Source organism: Capra hircus, chromosome 23 (assembly GCF_001704415.2).
Source record: "Capra hircus breed San Clemente chromosome 23, ASM170441v1, whole genome shotgun sequence".
In the NCBI taxonomy this organism is placed as follows: Eukaryota; Metazoa; Chordata; class Mammalia; order Artiodactyla; family Bovidae; genus Capra; species Capra hircus.
This window is the reverse complement of record NC_030830.1, coordinates 16,282,653-16,303,874: the sequence shown is the minus strand read 5'-3', so window position 1 is coordinate 16,303,874 and position 21,222 is coordinate 16,282,653. Positions and strand designations below refer to the sequence as shown.

The following is a 21,222-nucleotide window of genomic DNA, read 5'->3' as shown; positions in this document are numbered from 1 at the left end:
AAGGGATGGCATGGATTCTAAGCAGGATAAGGAAGAGCTGCAAAATATACAAGGAAACAAATCAAGTTCTGTGCAAATGGTATAACTGGAGTGCTCAAGCAAGCTCCAAGCTATGTCTCCTAGTCAAACAAGGGCATCCCAGAATCCGCCTTCCAAACACCAGAACTGTCACAGAGGGCGGGACCAAGCCTGACAACATTAGGAGAGAGAAGGAAGATGCTTGAATGTCATTCAGTATTCAGAAGCCCTACATGAAAACTATGAATGATACAGCAATAATATCAGAGACTTAAACCACTAGCATCAAGCATGACAAGCAAAAGGGTTATCTTTACAGAACTTGTCAACTTACACCCACTCACATTCCCTGACGAAGCGACTCTTTGGGAGAATGACGTTATAGAAAGAAACCTAAAGCAACTCAAGGAAAAACTACAGATATTCCATTTCTGAAAGAGCAACTTAAAGAAAGAAAAGAGCCACAACCTAGAGAATATAATTGTAATGTATAAAAGTGACAAATAATTAGCTTTCAAAATAAATGAATTCCTACCAATCAATTAAAAACAAAAAAATGAGCCCCACCCAAAATGAGCAGAAGAAAAACTGTATGTGTCAAATAAATATGTTAAAATGTGATCCACCTCAGCGGCAGTTGCATGTAAATAAGACCACAGTGAGAGACTGTTCTGGACTCACCAGACTGGCCAAATAAACTGAACGAAGCTGCATGCTGGAGAGGGTGTGGAGCAAAAGGAGCTTCTGTGGAAACGGGCCCGGCTCCTCGGGAAGCAGCCTGGTGAGGCCAGCAAAGCTGAGATGCTGAGGGCCTCCTGGTGGCTCAGCGGGAAAGACAGCGCCCGCGATGTCGGGGCTGCAGGGAGATGCAGGTTCAACTCCGGGGCCGGAAGGTCCCCTGGAGAAGGACACAGCAACCCACTCCAGGATTCTTGTCTGGAGAAGCCCATGGATAGAGGAGCCTGGTGGCCTGCAGTCCAGGGGGCTGCAGAGAGTAGGGCGCTGCTGAAGCAACTTGGCGCGCACCCGAGCTGTGCAGAAGTGCTGACCCAGCAATTCCACAGCTAAAGGAAACATAACTCTAAGAAACTCTCAGTCCTATACATGCAAGACACACAAAAAACGTGCACAAGCAGCATCTGAAACAACCACCAAAGAGCTGCAAACAGTCAAATGTCCGTTAAAGAGCGGATGAATGACCTCTGGCACATTCACCCACTAGAACTTGAGCAGCGAAAAAGGAAGGAACTGAAACTCCACAGAGCGGAGCCTCACAGCACCGCGTGGAGGTCCACAGTCCTCGTGAAGAACTGCAGGAAAGGACGGGTAGCGTGATTGCACTTGGTGAAGCACAAGAGCCGGGGAAAGTTCACTTGTTTACGAAATGCACAGGAAGTCAAGGTAACAACACGAAATTCAGAACAGGGAATGCTCATGGGGCCGGGGAAGTGCCAACAGGGAGGGGACACACGGGGGCGTCGACCTGCATGGTGTCCCAACTCTTCAGCTGAGTGATGGACCCTGGACTGGCTGATACAGTGAAAAAGACAAAAAAAAAAAATGAAAAAAAGTGATGGACCCTGGACTGGCTGATACAGTGAAGGACTGGAAGACAGGCAGAGACGAGAGAGGGGCGATAGGGTATCGGAATGAAGCCTTTCCGTAAAGGGTAACTTTAAGGAGAAAATTACTGTTTAATTAGGGAGACTTGAGCACGTCATGGCAAAGAGTCAAGAACGAACAGAGGAAGAAGAAAGTCGGACTCACACGTCCCGATTCCAAAAATCGCTACAAAGCTAACGGGGTCAGAACAGTGTGGACATCGGACTTCGCTGGTGGTCCAGCGGCTGAGAATCTGCCTGCCAATGCAGGAGACACGGGTTTGATCCCCAGTCCAGGAAGATCCCACACGCTGCAGGGCAACTAAGTCTGTGAGCCGCAACTACCGAGCGCGCGCTCTGCAGCCTCTGCTCGGCAACGAGAGAAGCTCGCACGCGGTACCGAGAGAGTAGCCCTGCTCTCCGCAACTAGAGAAAGCCTGCCCACAGCAACGAAGACCCAGTATAGGCAAAAATAAATAAACAATAACAGTAAGGACATGAGGAGGGGAACACAGGCCAACGGAACGGAACTGAGAGTCCAGAGACACAGGCAAACGTCTATGGTCAGCTGACTCTGGACAGCGGGGCGGAGACCCCTCAGTGAGAGGTGCTGCCTGCTATACCCCCACTGGCCTACCCAATGGACAGGGCTCCCTCCTCACACACCCCAACCCCCCCCAACCAATGACACGTGAGTTCATGCTCTGATGACACAGTCCCAGCTTCCTGACCTCAGGCCGAGCTTTACCGGGAGAGGTCACCTCTCACCATTTTCCATGTCTTCCGGCTTGTCCGTCACAGAGCCTCACGCAGACAAGGTGCCAATTACAGGAGTGGCATGTCTGCTCACGTCTGAACAGGGACACATGGTCTTGGTCTGTGCCACCTGGGAGCTCACCAACTTAGACTGGTGGTTGTGATACAACCCTGTGCAGGAGCTTAGCGACGGTACCAGAGGGAGGGACAGGCTGAAAACAGGGTCACACCTGGACAGGGAGAGAAGCATCAGGCGTGTCACCTGCGCATCCAGGCAAAGATCAGGACATGACCCCTTGCGAACAGGAAGCTTACTTATGCTGGAATCAGAGCTTACCTTCTACCCTGCGTGCAACCAGGACGAGGGCTTGGCACCACCTTCCCCAACTCTGCCCGAGGCACCTCTGTTACAGACACGCGCCACGTGGCACTCTAACCATTTATGTTTGTGTCTGGCTGTGCAGTGCTGTTTTCAACAGCCAGGAAAATGCTTTTTCGCTTTTCCACAGCCTTAGAAGTAATTCAAGAAATATTTGACAAACAAATAAACAAAAGAATGATTATTTAAAACTAGAAAACGTTCATGTGCATATTTATAAGGCTTTTTCCCCAAAGAGTCAAGTTTTAAATTTTAATGACGAGGTAAAGAAAGTGGTTACGTTAGACTTTTCTCCTCCCTGGCCTGTGCACAGTCTTCTAAGTCTCTCAATAAACGGTAAATGCCTTCCAGGCATGATGACAGCCCACAGTCACCCAGTGATGTTTCCGTGCTCCTGATCTGTACGGTACCTGGAAAGAGGCGGCCTGAGCCAGCCCAAAGGGAGGTAAGTGTGTAGTATTTGGACACATGACTCACTGCTGTCTTCAAAACATCTCCTCAAGGGAAAAACAATCAAGTCATCAGGACAGCAGTCACCGCCCACATCACAATTACCAGATCTCAGCGGCTGGAAAGCAATGGTGAAGGCGCTGTAACTCAAGGGAGAAGAGATAAAATTCTCTGAGCTATCCGGAAGAGCCTAATCCTGTTCTGTGCGCAAACACACACACATACACGCCACAGTCAACTTAAATGTGTTATAAAGCGTTTCCACTGCCTGTTCAAATTAGCAATCTAATCTTATGCATTTCATTAAATGCGCTTGGTCACAGAGATAACCCACATGGGGGCAGGGCCCCTCTGCAAGGGAAACAAAAAACCGCAGGACAACAGGGCTTTGTTTGCTGTTGCTTTGGTTGGTTCCAGCCCTTCATTCGATGTTCAGCAGAATCATTTGTTTGAAAGGACTTGTAGCCACTTCAGAATCGTGTAATTTACTACTGAGGCAGCAGATATAGGAACGGACTATTGTCAGCAAGATCTGGGCAAGGGGTGCTGCCAGCCATTCAATCCTGATCACCTTTCGGAGGCTCCGGAAGAGGGAGTAACAGCATCCGCCCAGAGCTTTGCTGGCAAGGCCACGTGGAAGCAAGCCTCCAGGGCATCTCGTGAGCTGCTGGCACCTGCAGGTGTCGCCCAACAACCTCTCCGGTCACCACGCATTTCAGCATTAGGCAGCACCTCAAGGAAAGCTATGACCAACCGAGACAGCATATTAAAAAGCAGAGGCATCACTTTGTCAACAAAGGTCTGTATAGTAAAGGCTATGGTTTTTCCAGTAGTCACGTACGGATGTGAGAGTTGGACTATAAAGAAAGCTGAGCACTGAAGAATCAATGCTTTTGAACTGTGGTGTTGGAGAAGAGTCTTGAGAGTCCCTTGGACTGCAAGGAGATCCAACCAGTCCATCCTAAAGGAAATCAGCCCTGAATATTCATTGGAAGGACTGATGCTGAAGCTGAAGCTCCAATACTTTGGCCACCTGATGTGAAGAACTGACTCACTGGAAAAGACCCTGATGCTGGTAAAGATTGAAGGCGGGAGGAGACGGGGACAACAGAGGATCAGATGGTTAGATGGCATCACCGACTCGATGGACATGAGTTTGAGCAAGCTCCGGGAGATAATGAAGGACAGGGAAGCCTGGCGTGCTGCAGGCCATGGGATTGCAAAGAGTCAGACGAGATTTAGTGACTGAAGAACAGCCGTAAGAACCGTAAGGATGGAGACTGTAATGACTGATTTTAGCATTGCTTGGAACTTCTATTTTTAAAAGCTGGGGGGTTGGGGGGGGGGGAGTTTGGGAAATGCCAGAGAAAAGTCAGTAAGAATGGCCAAGTGAGCGGAGGCAGTGTGACCAGAGCCAGCCAGCCCCGCGCCGCGCCACGGGAACTCAGAAAACAAAGCTGGCGGCACTTCCACACGCTGTCTGTGGTTAGTGACCGCCTGGCGCACAGTTTAAGGATTATGACTACAGACGTCAAAACACATGCCCGTCTGACAACACGGAGCAGAACTCTGTCATAATAACTTCAAGTTCAAACAGAAAAGCCCACACAGAATTTCTTTCATAAAAGCATCTCTTCTTCCTTATCTTCAGTCTCTCTCTCTTGCGAGGTATTTAAACTTTGTGTACGTTTCCCAACACCCGAAAACACCCCCCACCACCCTGTGACTCTCAGACACATCTGCATCTCAGGTGTCCTCTTTTTTTCTTCTTTTCTTTTTCTACTTTGTCATTTCCTCCAAGAATTACCTGATAGGGCTGATCTAATTGTAGAACAGCAGTGCCATTAATGTACAATAATGACTTGGAAACCTGTTTCAGAGATGATATTCAGCCAATTACTGTGCGAATAAACCTCATAAAAACCTGTCAAGGATACTGGCAACGCATGAGGAAGTGACAACAGATTCAGGAGGTGACAGCCGATTTGTAACTGACCCTCCCTGACTTGCGTTCTGAGTGCTGGCCCCTGACACCAGGTGCCCCTGGGAGGAAGCCTAGGATCCCGGAAGTCTTTAGTCTAAAAAACAAAGCGAAACAAACAAAGGCACCTTTATTTTTTTGAAGTTAGTTCCTGCTCAAGAAGAGATTACAGCTCACATATCTGCTCCCGGCGCTTTGTGTTTCCTATTAAGATGCGTATCTTTGCTCTCGAGTTTCTTACTGCTTTCAATCTTTCTGCCTCTAAAGCCATTCACTCCGTCGAGCATCACGGATACTAAGATGACAGAGGAACTCTAGTTCTGCCTGACCAGAACCTGTCTCTATGACATGCTGGACAGCCTCTCTTTAAACATTTCTAACTAAGGGGGCTCTCTGTTAATAAGCGGCTCTTACCATTTGGGAAAAAAAAAATGTTTAATAATATCAGAGATGCGCTCTTACTGGCTACTTGCTAGAGCCTGTGCTCAGCTCGCCGCCACGAACCGTCAGAAAGAAGCTTGGAGGGAGGTGTCTCTGTGCTCGTTTGAAAGAACGGAGACTGGCGGGGTTAGATAACGCGCTGAGGAAGGCACGGCCGTCACTCCTGCCGCTTCAGACACGGCCTCGCCTCCCACGTTCACTCACAGGCCCTCCTCGGCCACCTCTCTGCTCCCTCGTCTCCAGGAAAGACCTTCAAACGTTGGAAAACCATCCGAGGAGCGTGTGGCCCGGAGCTGGGCTCTCAGTGAGCCTTGCCTGGCCAGGTGGAGAGGAACCCCGCAGCTGGCTGGGTCTGGGCCCAGGGTGGGCCCCACGGCCCAGGCCAGGCAGCGCCAACTCCCCGTCTCCTGTCTCCCTCCACTCTCTTTCTCTCACCCTGGACCTTAACCCAGGGTCCATCCTCAGCTCTGAGTCCCCAAGGGGGCCCACTCCCCTCCGGTCTGCTGCGGCAGGAGGCCCGTGACCAGCCCGAGCCAGAGCCGCCTCACTCCCTGGTCACAGAGGGCATGCCCTTCTACGTGGGGAGGGGGCTCGGGGGGCGGTGGAGGCCGTCAGCATCAGCCCCCTTCCTCTACCTCCTGCCCATGCAGGGACCCTCCTACCCCGGTGCCCAATCCTAGACAACTTCCCCTGGAGGATTCCCAATGTGATAAAACATCTTTAAACTTAAATTCTGACAGCAACTTAAAAAAAAAATTCACAGCTCTGAAATTAAGTTTAGAAATAATTTTTTTGGTGGCGGGGGGTGCGTTGGACCCCGTGGCTTTGTAGGATCCTAGTTCCCTGACCCGAGGCTCTTGGCAGTGAGAGCAAGGCGTCCTAACCATTGGTTCCCTGGAGGGTTCCTAGAAATAACCACTTTCATGTAATAGTGGTCCTCCAGAGAAGAGCTGGAAAGAGTCCAGGGAGAATTTCATCAGAGCCCCCAAATCCCACTTCCCCCGCATCGGGTGGTCCAGCCAACAGTGAGGGTCGAGGACAAACCAGCAAGCGTGACAGGCCTACGTGTCTTACACTGTGTTCTCGGCACTTAGGCAACACCTGCTGAACCGGGGGCACAGCTCCAAACGCAGTGGGAACCAAGAAAGGGACGACAGGCTGGCTTTGTTCCTAAATAGCCTGGAAGACAGACAGCTCTCGTGGGACACGCCTCAAAGGCTTGTGGGCGATCCCAAAGCAGCTGATCAACAAACGGCACATTGTAAGCGCAAACCCACACCCGGCGCTGACAAGGAAGAGCTCCAAGAGCAGGAAGCCTCTGCAAAACTAGGCGAGAGAGATGGTGCTCTCCCAGGGGGCAGCGCAAAAAAGTCCGGAGGGCGATGCAGGCTCGGAGGCCGGGCGGCGAGCCCAGCAGGAGGGTGCAGATGTGGACGCAGACGGCTCACGCGTGGGTCTCCCTGGGAAGAGGGCCCCCAGGAGAGCCTGGGCCCACACGCGGGGTCCTCCCGTACCTGAGTTTACCAGCTGCTGCTCCATCACTCCGCAGCCCAGGACCTCCAGCCATTCCCCGTGGAAGTTGATCTCCATCTCGAAGGAGGGATGAGTGAAGGGGAAGTAGCAGTCCACCCATCTGATGTCCAGTCCTGCAAAGACGCCGGAGAAAAACAGACACGGAGTGTTACAGGCAGTCCTGCCTTTCCCGTGATCAAATCTGCTAATGACAGATTAGCTGATAACACCGAAAGACTATTTTCTGAGTAAAATAAATAGCAAATAAATTAATTTGCAACACTTTAGGGGGAGGCAATAAATCTTAAAACTTGTGAAAAACTGAGCACATCTTTTCCAATATGAGAAACACTTTGTGTAGTTCCAGGACCCTCTGAAACCCAATCAATCACCCGTCAACCCTGTGGCCACCTGGCAGAGGAGAGAATTAGGTCAAGATCACAGGAAAGGGGGCTTCCCAGGTGGGCTAGTGGTAAAGAACTCGCCTGCCAATGCAGGAGACACAAGACACGCATGAGATGTGAGTTTGATCCCTGGGTCGGGAAGATCCTCTGGAGGAGGAAATGGCAACCCAGTCCAGTATTCTTGCCTGGAGGATCCCATGGACAGAGGAGCCTGGCAGACTATAGTCCACAGGTTTGCAAACAGTCAGACGTGACTGAAGCAACTTAATGCACGCACGGGAAAGCAGGTCATTCTGCTAGTTTCTATAAAAGCAAATGACATCCAAATCAGACCCACGGCCCTCTAAGCTGCATCTGTACCAAGCGGCAGACAGGCCTTTTTCCACATTTCTCAATATTGCTCTGCTCTAATAGCTTTCTTAAAAAAATTTTTGAGTAAGTAATGTATTCACAGGGTTCGAAATCGAAACACTGTAAAAAGAATACATTTCCCTGTATAAACAGGCCATGAGTGAAAAAACATTCTAAGTTTGCGAGTGACTAGAGTTAAGTAAACTTACCGTGGCGACCCTTTCGCAATACACACCTATATCCAGTCATTCCGTCATACACTAACACAATGCTCTATGTCAGTTGCATCAATCAAACTGAAATAAAAATAAGGCACTGTGTACAAGTCTCACTGGCATACTGGTTCCTGGCTCCTCTGCCCCTTGAATCCCACTGAGTAAACTTCCAGGGTTTCCTTTTCATTAACAGACGTGAGCAAACACACGCGTGCACCTCTCGTTTCCCTCCTTCCCTACACAGAAACACCACGTCATCCTACACCACGCTTCTCTCATGCAGTGACACGGAGGCCCACCCCCCACCCTCCGTGTCTGGCCCCAGAGGCGTGGGTGGGTCCCCCGTGCGCAGAGAGAGCGACCACAGACGCGTGACCGAATCCAGCGCCACCACCCCAAGCCGAGGGGCCTCAGGCAAGTTCCTTCAGTTCTCCCTGCCTCGGTCTTGGTCAAAATAAGAACAACATTCATCTCGCAGTGTTTTGGTGACAAGTTATTAAGTGTGTAAAAAACTTAAACACTCAGTGGGTGATTTTCGACCGGCATGTCACTGCAAATCAGACCACGACCTAAACTGTCTCTGGGGTTTTCATTAAAATATGAAGAAAAAGAAACGTTCCTAAAGTGCACACTGAGGTCATTGACGTCCATTGCTTATTTGCTACAGCGCTACACGAGATGGTTCACGGCCTCCTTCAATTCGGCCTTTAAGCTGAGGACAGGAGGCCAACACGGCACGATCGTCACCCCTGCTCCCGTCTCACAGACGCGGGAGCCGTGCCAGCTTATACCTCTCCTCGACGTTTACAGTCAGAAAACGCTGAGATGAGAATTCTGCACCAGATGGTGGGCAGCACGGCCCTCCGCTGCCCTCCCCTGGGCAGACCGTGGAGACGGACCCTGCTCGGCTTCCGGGCCAAGCGCCCCCAGCCAAGAGCGCACCGTCAGCCTCCTGTTCCCCACATACCACGACAGGCATGATAGAACAGAGAAAACCGCAAAGGCCGGCTGCGATCAAAACGAGAGAAATACTTCCCCTGGAGAGAAACAGGCCGGGAAAGCAAACGGGCAGAGAGGGCAAAGCTCCGTGTTGCTGGGCTCGGGGTCCGCAATCGGGAGAGACGCCAGGAGCTCGCCCCCTGCAGGAACACACGCTGCTGGCTTGGGATCCAAGCGAGGCCAGAGGCCTGCGGTCAAACGCTGGGACGGCAGGGGCTCCCTGCTGGCGAGAGAAGGGGACCGAAGCCATCATCAAGCACGCCTGGGGCTGCAGCTCTGAAGAGCTGTAGGCTTGGAGAGAGCCAAGCCCTAGGTGCGTCCCCATCAGAGCTGTGAGTGCATCTGAGAGGCCCTCGAACCTCTGCTGGACTGAAGGTCCAGAGAGCTCGGGGCCTGGGGCTGGCGTGCAGTCCCTGGGAACTGGGGAGCGGGGCAGTGAAGCGGAAGGGAGCAGCGGGCTGGGGCCCAAAGGTTGGGCCTTCAGGTTCCGGCCACAGCTAGCCTTTGGATGCGGACAGCCCTGGGGAGGGCGTGCCCTTGGGCGAGGAGCCACCGCTGCGGCTGCTCTGAGACAGACACGACTCGCCCACAGCTAGGTCCCAGGATGGGCAGTGGGGAGTGCCTCTCACGGACAACGCAGAGCCTGCTGGGCTCTGACACAGAGATGCGACTCGTCCACAGCAACGCATCCGGCCAGCAGCAGGGGATCACAGTCCGTCTCTCCTTCAAATGCGTTCGTCTAAACTGTCTAGTTTAGCTGGGGGGCCCGTGCTTCCTACAGGGAAATGTCAGCCTTCAGCAGGGAGACAGGCTGGAAGCCCAGAAGGACAGAAAGTGAGACCAAAATGTGAGGAATCCTCCGCCCTACCTGAGCTGCTCTTAAAGAAACCATCTGCTACAGACGGCACAAGATGGAGGGAAACAATTTAGCAAAGTTAAAAAAATGTCAGTGAATTCCATGAGCATAAAAGCTGTCTGCAGGTTATTTTCTCTCTTTCCAATTCTAAACGGATAACCTCTCTTATAACAGCCTTAGGACGCTGGTGCAATTGAAATGTTAGCAGAAAATAATCAACTGCTTTGGCGAGTGGGGGGAAAAAAAAACAACCCTGAAACTAAAGCAGCTGTAATAACAACAAACTGCCACAAGGAAATAGTATGTTGTAATTTTTAATTTTGTTTTTCAAGAACAAAGGAACACAACACTAATAATTTAAAACGGTAAAAAAAACTTGGACCATAAAAATAAATTAAAAAAGAGTTGTTGAATAATTGTGAGGCCTGCCCAGGCAGCTCCTGATCATCAGCTGATTAAGGAAGGACTGAATCTGAAGTTTCTGCGTGCTCTTTGGTGCCTGAAATGCACCTGAAGATGCTGTCGTGGGCAGGGCTCTATCCAGAGCAGCTACAGGGGAGTCAGAGCTACAGAGTCATGGGCAACACCCAGGAGGAGGCCCCCTTTTTTTTTTTAACATCATGGCTTTGGGAAACATCAGTGTCAGAAATAATACTGAAATGACTTCTTTCTCCCCTTTCAAAAGAGCTAACATCTTAACACAGGCTCGGAAGTAAAAATTAGGGGACTCAAAGCGAAAGAGTCAATCGCTCAGTCGTGTCTGACTCCTTGCGACCCCGTGGACTGTAGCTCACGGGCTCCTCTGTCCGTGGGATTTCCCAAGCAAGAATGCTGGACTGGGTAGCTATTCCCTTCTCCAGGGGATCCTCCCAACCCAGGGATGAAACTTGGACTTCCTGCACTGCAAGCAGATTCTTGGCCATCTGAGCCTCCAGGAGGCTCAAGCCAGGCCTCAGGCTACCCTGGAGCCGTGTGGCTACTTGGTTCTCCATCGCTCCGTGTCTGGGCTCCCGAACCTTAAAACTGTAGATGACAGTCACACCTATGTCACAGATGCAGGTCAGAACAAAGAAACTCCGTGTGAGAGCTTAGTACAGCATCGGACACTGTTAACTACTATCTCTCCCTGTCATCATCACTACTACGGCTATTATTACTCTAAACCAGGGGCACCAACCTCCAGGTGAGGATCGGTGCCTCCCGTCAGATGAGTGGCAGCATTAGATTAGAAATAAAGAGCGCAAGAGATGTGATGCGCTTGAATCATCCCCAAACCACCCCTCGCCCCTGCCTAGTCCGTGGAGAAACTGTCTTCCACAAAACCCATCCCCAGTACCAAAAAGGCTGGGGACCGCCGCTCTAAAAGACGTCCAGATGGCTTGTACCCAGAAGGTTTACTGAGACATTTCTCAGTAACTAGCAACCCTACCCCAAATAAAACAACTAAATGACCCCCTGAAACGCGTCAAGTCAGAGCGTGGCACGTCCCTTCAGCCAGGTCCCAGGGAGCTGCAAACACACCCCCCTGAGCGCTGTGAGGGCAACACAGCCCGCCCCCTGTAACACAGCCCCTCACTCTTCAAGTTCACAGCGTCAGCCTGTGTGAGGGCACCTCCCCTCCCCCGAGAAGCATCTCAGCGGATGACACAAATGCCCCAACAACCCTTCAGCGATACCCCGCAAAGATGCACCAGGCTGGGCAAGGGAGGATTTTGGAGGTGTTCAGCAACTGTGTGAATGGGGTTAAGGATGATCGCAGGGCTGGAAGGAAAGAAAAAATGAACGGCTTTTTCACAGACCAACTTCAGTGCCAAGGACAAGACGCAGTCTCGGAGCAGGTGGATACTTTATTGCCACTCTACTACTTTGCTGACTCTGGTCTCACGAACAAAAAGTAAGTGTGAAGATTTATGAAACAGTAAGTCCGATCTGTCTTAAATCTAAAACCTAAAAGTCTAAGCCAGTAGCATTTTAAAAATAAAGTAAATGTTTGCCTGAAATAGAGATGCTATAACTTCATTGCTGTTTCAAAACTTGAGATTCTTAATTCTTGGCCATGGGCATAAGAGGTGTATGAGAAAACTCATATTCTGCGGGAATGGTCTTTTATAAGGAAAACAGCTACCTGGACACTTTCACCTCAACGCTCAGTTTTGAAAGCTATTCACATAGAAATGTAAAGAATGAGACAAAGGAAAGTTCAAGGCTACGTTCAAAGGAATGCATATCCTCAGGACCCCTGGGAACATCTTTGTAACATATACACGGTCCGGCAGTGTGCATGCCTGCTTAATTACCTGCTGGAGCCCAGAAAGACTTTTAGGGCACCATCGATGCCAGTCTGAACTTCCATGCTGTTGTCTGGCATAAGTTTACATCTCATCTTACTAGGCAAAACACAGACAGGCCAACGTAACTATTGTTCTTTGATTGTACGGCCCCATTTTGATTGCCTTCATTTTCCTGCCCTTCCTTATTCCTTTTTTACATATTTACACATGCATTTAATATCTTTTTAAAGGGCCCTATTCACATATGTTATCTCACTTTATTCTCATGGGAAACAGTACTATTTATTATCTTGGGCTTTAAAAATACTAAGACCTAAAGCACTAAATGACTAGTTCAAGACTTCAGAGCAAGAGGAGCAAAGAGAACTTAAATGTAATTTTTCTGGTTCCATGCGGCCATCTCCACGTGGCCGCATTTTTCTTCTTTCCAGTCCTTCACATGGTCCAGCTCGATGCTCGCTCTCAGTGACTAAGGCAGCTCAGACGTCCCCCACTCGGAGCTCTCCTGGCTGGACTCCGGAGGAGCCGCCTTTCCTACACGCTTCCTTGACACTCGGGCCTCCCCAGGAGGGGACTTCACACTCCCAGCTGCACAAAGACTGGGACTGTGTCTCATGTACCCAGTAGGGGGACGCCTGCAGCACGGTGGAAATCCAGCAGAGTGAAACCCACCCGAGGGAGCTCAGAGGAGCGCAGAAGAGGCCGCACCCCGGAGTTCAGCACAGACTCCAGGAGGGTTCCTGGCTGGAGGACACTGGAGGTGAAATCAGAGGATAAGTGAGAATTACCCAGGTGGAGGGGCCGGGAGAGTAAGCAAGGGGAGGGGGGCAAAAGGAACGAAAAATTACAAAGAAGTAGCAGAAACACAAATGCTAGCTGTTAGAGAAAGGAAGCCATCCGCCAGTTCAGAACCCCTCGGTCATCCGCGTAACTGCCGGGCAGCTTCCTAACCTCACAAGGGGTTTCCTTGGTGGCTCGGTGGTCAAGGATCCGAATTCACCTGCTAAGTACAGGAGACACAGGTCCAATCCCTGGGCTGGATTGAGAAGATCCCCTGGAAAAAGAAATGGCAACCCACTCCAGTATTGTTGCCTGGAGAATCCCATGGACAGAGAGCCTGGTGGGGGCCCATGGGGTCAGAAAAGAGTTGGACATGACTTAGCAACTAACAACAACAACAAATCTCACAAATGAGGGATCATGTGATGATAGAAATGTGTAGCAAGATATAAATAAGGAGGGCTTAAAACCCATTTTCTTCATAGGTTGAGAACAGAAAAATCAAGATGATCCCGAATTTTTTGTAAAGCGACTTGAGACAGACTACTATCTCCCTAAAATGTTAGAATGGTTGCTATTCAGTAGCTCAGTCGTGTCCAACTCCATGTAGCGCGCCAGGCCTCCCTGTCCTTCACCATCTCCCGGAGCGTGCTCTAACTCATGTCCATTGAGCCAGTGATGCCATCCAACCATCTCATCCTCTGTCCTCCCCTTCTCCTCCCGCCTTCAGTCTTTCCCAGAATCAGAGTCTTTTCCAGTGAGTCAGTTCTTTGCATCAGCAACCAAAGTATCACGACTTCACATCAGTCGTTCCAATTCAGGGCTGATTTCCATTAGGATGGACTGCTTGTATCTCCTTGTATTCAAGGAGATGTTAGAATTCCTTTACCATTACTTGTCTCGAAAATGCCCTGAACAGCACAATCCATCTCCCTGTATTATTCCAGTGTTAACTGGATTACATTACTGCTAAAAATATCACAATTCCTATCTTTTATCATGAAAGTGAAGAGAAGCTGGCTATAAAAAGATTTTTGCATCAGCAATCTCCATCTGAAACCTGCCTCACAATTACATTACACCATTTTAACACGAAGTATTCCAAACAAAGAGACAGAAAGAGAAAACGGCAAACATCTACACACTCGCTATTCAGTTTTATCAAATCATCACGTTTTGTCATATTTAACTTCATTTCCTTTTTGTTTTAGTAGAACCCTATGAACACACTTGAAAGCCTGGTTTGGACCTTCTCCGTAATACCACTCTCTGCCTCCGAGAAAAAGACACTAGCATGAAATTGATGTACTTTTAAAAATATATATATGTCTATAAACAATATATGGGGTTATTAGTGGGTTCTTAAATAGTACATGAACAGTCAAGACATTTGAAGAAACCTTAGCTTAATAAATCTTAATCAGACTCTTTTTAACTGCATATTCGAGCTCACACAGAAGTAGGGAAGTCTAGAGGTAGGGAAAGTGAGGCGCACAGGAGGAGCGAGCGAGTGAGCAAGCAGCCAAGCTTCCCAGGGGGACAGCGCTGCACACGGCTGGTAAGGCCCAGGCTGTGTGCTGTAGACCAGGCTTATATCTGGCTGTTGGGTTTTCATCTTTCTCACACATGAAGAGCGACTCAGGGCGGCTCAGGTAGCTTTCACGTGCTTCTCCTGATTACTCATCACACTGAGCATCTCTTCACATGTTCAGGAGTCATTCTGCTAATAACCACGTCACCTGTTGCCTTCAGGATCACCCGCTTCTCTCACAGGTTGATTTTTCCTTGTTCCTTTGGAAGAGTTACTTATGTAACCGAATGTTTGTTTGACAAATCATTCCTGTCCTATTGGAATGGCTAAACTTTCAGCACTGGCCGCCTTGGAGCTCAAGCAGTTTTCATGTGCTACTGGACAGCTTAGCGGCTCCCGAGAAAGTGAAAGTTCACCTCAAATGATCCAATGATTGTACTCCTGGGCACTTAACAAAAAGAAATGAAGGCATTAGTCCAGACAAAGACGTGTTCGTGAATATGCACGGATTTACCTGGAACAGCAAAAGAACTGGGGACAAGCCCAGTGTCTCTCAGCAGAAGGACAGGCAACGGCAGGATGGAACACTGCTCACCAGAAAACAAGGCACGAGCTACTGACATTACGCTACAACACGGATCAACCCGCAAATAATCACACTACGTGAGACATGCCGGAGGGGGGGTGGGGAGAACACGCATCACAGGACTCACCCACGTAACCTGGAAGGAGCAAACGAACCGGCAGTGACAGGAAGCAGATTCTGGTTGCCCGGGGTGAGGAGATACAGGAAACGCACGAAGGAGAGTCCACCAGGCATCAGAGGAGACCTGGGGGGGTGACGGACCCACTGACTAGCTTGATGTTACTGGTGGTTTCACGGGTGTACACAAATGTCGAGATATAAAACCGTGTAAATATGTTGTTTATTGCATACAAACTTAGCTGACAGACACTCTAGATATATACATCCAGTTCACTTTTTGTTGATCGCACTTCAATAAAGAACTTGTTCTTTTAAGAAGCTCACAAGAGTACGAGAATAAAAGAGGATCCTAACCACGCAGGGCTTCTGGTGTCTAAACATTTTTTAAATGCAGATCCCAGGGGTTTCCCTGGTGGCTCAGTGGTAAAGAGCCCGCCTGCCTCTGTGGGACACATGGGTTTGATCCCTGATCTGGGAAGACGCCACCTGTCACAGGAGCAGCTGAGCCCGTGAGCCGCAACTCCTGAGCCCCCGGGCTGCAGCTAACTGCCGAGCGCCTGAGCCCAAGAGCCTGTGCTCCACAACCGGAGAAGGCACGGCAACGGAAGAAAGCCCGCACAGGGCGGCAGAGGGGCCGCCGCGCACCGCAACGGAAGAAAGCCCGCACGGCACAAAGGCCCGCAGAGCCGGCAGTCATTAATTAATGAACGAAACCTTTTAAAAAATTAGGTCATAATTAAGAACAATCTCCCCTTTTCTTTACATCTTTATACAAACAGACAAAAATACTATCTCAACAAAATCAGAAAGAGTTGGAGGGGAAAGGGAAATGGTAAAATTTCTCAGAGAAAGCATGAAGATCAAGTGACTAAAGTGAGAATCCACACCTTAAAAGCACTGTCTCCCTCCAGGAAGCCGTTGGTAGTTTGCTGCTGACAGTGGTGATCAGTATGTCAGAGTGTAAAGTCTTCCGCTGGGCTCGCTCACACAGTGAAGAATCCTGCCCCATCGATCAGGGCTGACCAGTGATACTCTATTAATATTCCGACATTAATCAGCCTGCTCACTTCCTCTCCATTGATGAGACTGATCTCAATTCATTACCATTCTTATCAAAAGCTGTAATCATTTTTCTTTCTCCAGCTAATTCCATTTTCATATCCTCCTGCTCCTCGCATGGAATGAACCAGGAAATCCATAAGCTCTATCTCTCTAAGGACTGAAACCATCAACTACAACTTAGCCCAAAAACTCTAGACACAAGTAGGCTTAATGATTTCAGGAAGATGACAACTCTTGAATATTTAAGCCCCCAAAGACAAAGGTATTTAGGACCTACCGTCTCCAAAGATATGTGTCATAAGCCGGGTAAGTGTTTGCTTAAGGTCAAACTCGACCAGCTTCGTGGCCTCCAGCGTGTGTGTCTCTTGCTTATGGGCAGAGCGGGAACTCTGTTCAAAAAGCTGCAGGTTTTCTCCATCTTTTATGCCAGCAAATAACTGTAAACCAAGAGGAATAATGCAAATAAATAAAAACAGTATCTTCACCAGTCCACATCAAAAACCACAATGTGGAAACGAAACTCAGCAAGTCTTATCATCAGTGAACACAATGAAATTGACATTCACTCGGTATCAGCGTTCATCAAGGCCCTGTGCCACACGTAATGGACAGTCTTTAGGGAATTAAAGACACCGTTCTGATCGTGCTGATCACCTCTTTTCCTTTTGCACCAACTTATTCACACGCCATTTCCTTACAAGATACATGACCCTCCGGGCTACTGGAAATACCAGTGAACCGGGCGTGCACTGTCCTTACAACGTGACCTGAGACCAGGTGAGAGAGGACAGTCTAGGCATGAAGTCCTGTGAAACCTCTGAGGCTGGATGCGCCCTGGACTTGTTGCCCTGTGACCCCAAAGGCCAGGACAAGGCTGGAAATGTGTTTCTGCCATTTACTGTCCAATAAGCTACAAAAAAATTCGGGTTTCCCTGGTAGCTCAGCTGGTAAAGAATCTGCCTGCAATGTGGGAGACCTGGGTTCAATCCCTGGGTTGGGAAGATCCCCTGGAGAAGGGAACAGCTACCCACTCCAGTATTCTGGCTGGGAGAATTCCATGGACATGTACAGTGCATAAGGTCACAAAGAGTCGGACACGACTGAGAGACTTTCACTTTCAAACTCCAAAAAGCTTAACAGGAGCTAAGCTTCAGGGAGTGGTTCAAAAAGTGGGGATGAAAAGAGACTTTATGAAAATTAAATAAAATAATGCAGAAGCACAGAATCCCTGGCACATTGCAGTGACTGAATACATTGTCTTCACAATCACCAATCACTAATCACAGCTGTCACCAGTCCGAAGCTGCTTAGCCACTGTATAAAATGCTCCCGTCTTTAACAACAAAGCAGGTCTTCGCCCAGGAGGGAGACGGATTCAAGACGGAGGCAACTGAGCGCAAGCTGAGGAGGGGAGGGAAGACGGGGCTAGTGAGGGCCGGGAGACCTAAAACCAGCGCCCGAAGGGGCGAGTGTTCCAGTCCGAAGAGTGTCCTGGCAGATCTGATCGGAGACCACGGAAAAGCGGTTCAAATGTGCGCTCAATTTGAAACCACGGTTTTCGAAAAGCATGGTTACAATGGCAGAGAAAGGGGCAAAAGACGGTAAAAGATATTTTTTGGGCCATTAGGTAAGGAGTCGCAAAAGAAATGAAAGAGAAAGCCTAGTGCTTCACAAAATAAAACAAACCTTAAAAATTAGAGGCTTTATAAAACCATTCCCCACCTCCCTCTAAAACAAAAAAAAATCCCACTAAAGATTCCGCACTTTGCTACACTAACAGAAGAGGGCACCAGAGAGCTGCAAAACCTTCAACCAAAAATCCACAAAAAGGAACAGAAATAATTCTACAGCACTATAGAAAATTACCACGAAAGAGTCTTTAAAAATTTAAAACCCACTCAAAACAGCTCAACTGATGACCCTCTTCCCGAATAAAAGAAATCCAAGAAGCGGAAGAAAAGTGTAAGATGATACTTGACATTAAATGTGCTCGAGCAAGCATTTGGGGAGATAAATAATTGCTTGATGTTTAGAACAAACATGAACAAAAACCAGAGAACTGTGAACTCAAGAAAGAAACAGAAGGGAAAGAAAATCATCTCAGAACTGAACTCTAAATCACAAGATACACAAGGAATGATTCAGTGAAGACTTAACGAGAAGACCTGACGAGAAACAAGGAAATAACCAAGAAAATGACAAAGAGACAAAGAAGAATCCGAGAGGAGGCGGCAGGAATGGAAGACAGGCAAAGAAGAAATAACACGTATGTAACTGGAGTCGGCGAGAGGGAAAACAAAACAGGGAAGCAGAATACACGTGAACCAGGTGGAGAAGGACACGGCACCCACTCCAGCGTTCTTGCCTGGAGAATCCCAGAGACGGCGGAGCCTGGCGGGCTGCTGTCCATGGGGTCGCAGAGTCGGACACGACTGAAGCAACTCAGCAGCAGCAGCAGCAGCAGGTAAGACGGTACCTGAAGGACCAAATGAAAGACGCATCCCAGCAGAAGCATTAGACCTCAGCGATGAAAGAATCCTCAAGGTCTCCAGGCAAAAAGATCAAACGTCTTAGAAAGGCAAAGCCACCCACCTCGCATCAGACTTCCAAAACAGCATACAAACAAGGAATGGTGAAGCCACATATTCAAACAACTCAATTAAAAAAAAAAATACACGGACCAAGAATTTTACACTCAGCAACGCTGGGCTTTCAGTACCAGATCCATAGTAAGAGCTTTAAACATACGAAAGCCTAGGGAATGTCTTACTAACGAGCTCTTTTTTCTATATGTCACGACAAAATAGAAACAGTGTAACCCAAAAGTGGAAGAAGAGAGAGTGGCAGTGGAATAAACTCACTGGTTTAATGGCCGAAAACTCCATAGAAAAATGGGAGAAATGCATGACCGGATAATTCACCGAAAAAAAAAGAAAACGACCCTTAAACCTGTGAAAAGGGGTTCAGACAGAGAAGCGCAAACTGAGACAACACCGACACTTTGCTCTTCAGCTGCTGCCTGGTGGAGATTAAGAAGCAAGACAACGTTCTTTTGGTGAGGCCTGGGAAAAGATGAACTCTCACGCACTGCGGATGGAAGTGAAAACTCGTGGGACCATCCTGGAGGTAAATTTGGCAGTATCCAGCCCAACTACATTTGTATTCCTCTCCTGACCTAATTCTTCTACTTCTGGCTATTTACCCTGAATACACCTCCAGAATTAATATATGCCTAACAAGGTCTTCACCGTAGCATTATTTAAAATTACAAAGTACTGAAAAACAAAGAAATGTCCACACACAAAAAGAGAGAAGGTAAATAAACTATGGACTATGCATACAGTACTCCAATACTCTGGCCACCTGATGTGAAGAACTGACTCGCTGGAAAAAGACCCTGATGCTGGGAGGGATCAGGGGCAGGAGGAGAAGGGGACGACAGAGCGTGAGATGGTCGGAGGGCATCCCCGACTCAATGCGCACGAGTTTGAGTGAACTCCGGGAGTTGGTGATGGACAGGGAGGCCTGGCGTGTTGCAGTCCATGGGGTCTCAAATAGTCAGACACGACCGAGCGACTGAACTGACTGATCCATACAGTGGAGTACTTAAAAGACATACCATTAATTAAAATATGAGGATGACCACTCTGAAATGATATGTGGTCTATCATCAAATTCCACCCCTACTAGAACTATCAAGCCCCACTATGTAGAAAAAGCAATCTCACTATGGTACTTTTCATGCAAGAAAGAAGAGAAAATAATACAATATACATGAATCTGAGAATTCCCTGGCAGTCCAGTTGTTAGGACTCTGCGCTTTCACAGAGGGTCCAGGTTTGATCCCTGATTGGGGAACTAAGACCCCACAAGCTGCTTGGTGTGGCCAAAGTATATTTAAATAAATATATTCTATGTAAGTGACTATATATAATATCTATATAATGAACCTGTTCATTCGCATAAAACAAAAATAAACACACACCCCTGGAATGACGAAACAGAAATGAGACTGGCTGCCTACTAGAAAGCGGAATGGAGCAGACTGCAGGGTGAAAGGAACCGCGAAAGGCGGAGTGAAGAGGAGGTTGCGGGAAGGGGGCGGAGACAGGAGGGGCCCTTCTTTAAGGAAGATTGTTTATACAGTTCTGACTTTTGGAATCACATTAATATTTTACTGCTTTTAAAAAACTACTATCTACAGTGTCTAGGCAGAACAAAGAAAATACTCATACAATAAAGACTAAAGTTTGGAAAATTCTGAAAGAAGGAAAAGCAGTAATTCATGATACCATCCACATAATACAGCACAGGAGAGGAAAAAAAACCACACATGTCAACAAGTCAGCGCTTTCACGTTCAGAGGAAGTGGAACACTGGTGCTGGAAGGGGCACGAGAGAGCCGCCGAGCCACCCGGCAGCAAGGGGACAGACTCGGGAGCGGCGGAGACCCAGCGAAGCTGAGACCACTCAGCCGAGCGGTCACCACGCAGGGACGAAACCCCTGATTCCAGGGAGCTTGAAGTGGCTGCCTTTCACTCAGCTTTCTGTTTGAGAGACATCCACCGGCCATGAAACTAAATTAGATTCCCATTAACTGCACACGACAGGCTGTGCCATTTGTTTTTCCACTAGGATTTCCTCTATTCCTCTGACATTTTCTTAAGTGTCCTTTCAGAAGCCTCAGTGACCCAGAATACAAATTCCACCCCTACTAGAACTGCTTGCAGAAGCCAGGGCAGGTAGTTCACAAATGAGAAAAGAATAGGTGCCGGAAATTAATTCTAATCAGGTTTAAGAATAAAAATGGATTGCAAAAGCCAATTAAACTTGAAATTTAGAAAGCCAAAGGATTTTTGCAAAACGGCCCAGACTTCAAACATACATTT

General features: G+C 48.5%; 1 protein-coding gene across 4 annotated transcripts in view; it reads right to left on the bottom strand.

Moving 5' to 3' along the window:
• FARS2 (phenylalanyl-tRNA synthetase 2, mitochondrial) overlaps positions 1-21,222 on the bottom strand; it is a 305,587-nt gene that overhangs the window by 211,677 nt on the left and 72,688 nt on the right. For all 4 annotated transcript variants that reach the window (XM_018039067.1, XM_018039069.1, XM_018039068.1 and 1 more), the window contains 2 exons: positions 16,611-16,770; positions 7,141-7,272 (listed from right to left, as the gene is read on the bottom strand). In XM_018039067.1, coding sequence (XP_017894556.1) covers positions 7,141-7,272; positions 16,611-16,770 — 292 coding nt within the window. The remainder of the gene's footprint in view (positions 1-7,140; positions 7,273-16,610; positions 16,771-21,222) is intronic.